This window comes from Myotis lucifugus, unplaced genomic scaffold (assembly GCF_000147115.1).
Source record: "Myotis lucifugus unplaced genomic scaffold, Myoluc2.0 scaffold_1667, whole genome shotgun sequence".
NCBI classification, from domain to species: domain Eukaryota; kingdom Metazoa; phylum Chordata; class Mammalia; order Chiroptera; family Vespertilionidae; genus Myotis; species Myotis lucifugus.
Window position 1 is genome coordinate 25742 of NW_005872715.1, and position 2563 is coordinate 28304.

General features: G+C 63.4%; 1 protein-coding gene across 1 annotated transcript in view; it reads left to right on the forward strand.

Annotated features, from left to right (window-relative positions):
- LOC102429994 (alpha-mannosidase 2x) overlaps positions 1-2021 on the forward strand; it is a 22098-nt gene extending 20077 nt beyond the window's left edge. The window contains 2 exon segments of the mRNA XM_023748682.1: positions 815-975; positions 1824-2021. Of these exon segments, the coding sequence (XP_023604450.1) occupies positions 815-975; positions 1824-1976 (314 nt within the window). The 3' untranslated portion in view covers positions 1977-2021.
- The last annotated feature ends 542 nt before the right edge of the window (positions 2022-2563 follow it).

Here is a 2563-nt window from a genome sequence, read left to right on the forward strand (position 1 = left end):
TCCTTCAAACCACAATTACCCTCCGTGTACCCTGAATGGCCCCCGGTGCCTTTGCCCTGCCCGGTAGCAAAAGGGGCAGCCCCTCGGCCTCCCGGGCCTGCAGCTCATTTTCATTCGTCTGGCTTCCTCGCTGCCCCTGTGACTTTCCACCTGCTCCAACCTGCGCCACGCTCCAGGGCCTGAGGTGAGGATCCCCGCTCAGCCCCCGGATCTCCCAGGACCAAAATTATGGCCCTGTCCTCACCCAGGGCTTCTCTTTGTCCCAGCACCGCTTTCGAGGGCAGAGGGTGCTGCTGCACCTGTGAGCCTCGGGGAGCACCTGTGAGCCCCGGGGGAGCATCTGTGAGCTCAGGGAGCATCTGTGAGCTCAGGGAGCACCTGTGAGCCCCGGGGAGCATCTGTGAGCCCTGGGGAGCATCTGTGAGCCCCGGGGGAGCACCTGTGAGCCCTGGGGAGCACCTGTGAGCTCAGGGGAGCACCTGTGAGCTCCAGGGAGCACCTGTGAGCCCTGGGGAGCACCTGTGAGCTCCGGGGAGCACCTGTGAGCCCTGGGGGAGCACCTATGAGCCCCGGGGAGCATCTATGAGCCCCGGGAGCATCTGTGAGCCCTGGGGAGCACCTGTGAGCTCAGGGAGCACCTGTGAGCCCCGGGGGAGCATCTGTGAGCCCTGGGGAGCACCTGTGAGCTCAGGGAGCACCTGGGTGCCCCCGGGGGAGCACTTGTGAGCTCTAGGGAGCACTTATGAGCCCCAGGAGCATCTGTGAGCTTGAGGAGCACTTGTGAGCCCTGGGGAGCAGCTGTGAGCTCGGGGAGCACCTGTGAGCTCAGGGAGCACCCGCCTCACTGCCTTGTGCTCTCACCAGGATGAGACCTTGCCCTCGGCAGAAGCCGCCCTCATCCTACACCGCAAAGGCTTCGACTGTGGCCTTGAGGCCAAGAACTTGGGCTTCAACTGCACCACAAGTCAAGGCAAGGTGAGCAGGGCCCAGGTGTGGGGAGGGAGCCCCTGAGGAGAGGAGGTAGGGAGATGGGGCAGCTGGGAATGGGAGGCGTGAGCGAGGTGGGTGAGACTGCAGTGAGGTCAGGCAGCGATTGAAGGGCTGGTGGGGGTGCAGGTGTCACTCTGGGTATTTGAGAGAGAAAAACGGAAGCTGCTGACATTCGTTTTCAAAGCTACGGAGGCCCAGTGGTGCAAGTTCTAGACGAGATGCCCATCAGACACAGAAATGAAAATCCAAAAGCACCCTGGCCAGTTTGCTCAGTGGATAGAGCGTCGGCCTGCGGATCAAAGGGTCCCAGGTTCAATTCCGGTCAAGAGCACATGCCTGGGTTGCAGGCTCCTCCCCAGCCTGGTCCCTATTCGGGGCTCGTGCAGGAAGCAACCAATCGATGTGTTTCTCTCACATCGATGTTTCTGTCTTTCCCTCTCTTTTCTATTCTCCCTAAAAAATAAAAAACCAATGGGAAAATATCCTTGGGTGAGGATTAACAAAAAACAAACACACACACAAAAAACCCAAAAGCCATCAAGCTGTACTTGTTGTGTAAGCCGGCACCCACAAACGCCTCCACGCCCCAGATCCTCAGAAGAGGACCAGGACATGGCCCCTGCCCCCCAAGAGCTCACCGCTCGGTGCAGTGGTCCCGACCCCGGGTTCGAGGTCAGGCTCGGGCTGACATCTGGGTGAGCCTGGAACTGGGGCAGACCCGCACGTGTGCGTAGGCACACGGCTGCCGACGGCACAGCGAGTGCTGGAGGAAGAGCTGCCCCCCCTGGCGTGTCAGCACCCAGCACGGCCTCCCCCCTCTCTCCTCCGCGCAGGTGGCCCTGGGGAGCCTCTTCCGCGACCTGGACGTGGGCTTCCTGCAGCCGACCTCCCTGACGTTGCTGTACCCGCTGGCCTCGCCCTCCAACAGCACGGACGTCTCCCTGGAGCCCATGGAGGTGGCCACCTTCCGCCTCCGCCTGGGCTAGGCCTTCCTGTGGCCGGAGGGGAAGGTCCTCCACGTAAGGTCGGGTTGGACCAGCTGCACTGGGCACCCCGTCCCGCTCGGCCCCTCAGACCGAGCTCGGCCCTCGCTTCCTCTTTATTGTTGCTGCTTCTGTGTTCGGGGGCAGCCCACGGCCCGGTGCCGGGCGGCCAGGGCAGACGCTAGTGAGACCGGGACAGAAGGCCCTGGGTCAGAACGGGCAGGGCACGCCGCGGCTTCGGGGTGTGAATGGCCGCCCAGGCGCCCATCCTTTTCCCAAAATGGGATGGAGGTGATCAGGAGAGGTGGGGAGGCTGAAACCCCCAGCCCCAGGGTCGGCCGGTCCTAGGGGATCCCATGGTCGTGTGGGGACCGTGTGCCGGGGTGACGAGCAGGCGCAGAGGGGTGCCGGGAGGAGGGGGTGGAGGAGCAGGAGGACTCCCGCTTGCTGTGCGGGCTCCGCTCCGAGTGCTCCCTGGCCTGCATGCCCTGCAGCGTGGCGGGAGGACTCCCTGGAGACTGTCGTGGCCGGAGGTCAGGGCACTTCATGTGCAAAATCCCCATCCCAGACTGGGCGCCTGGTCTGTGTGT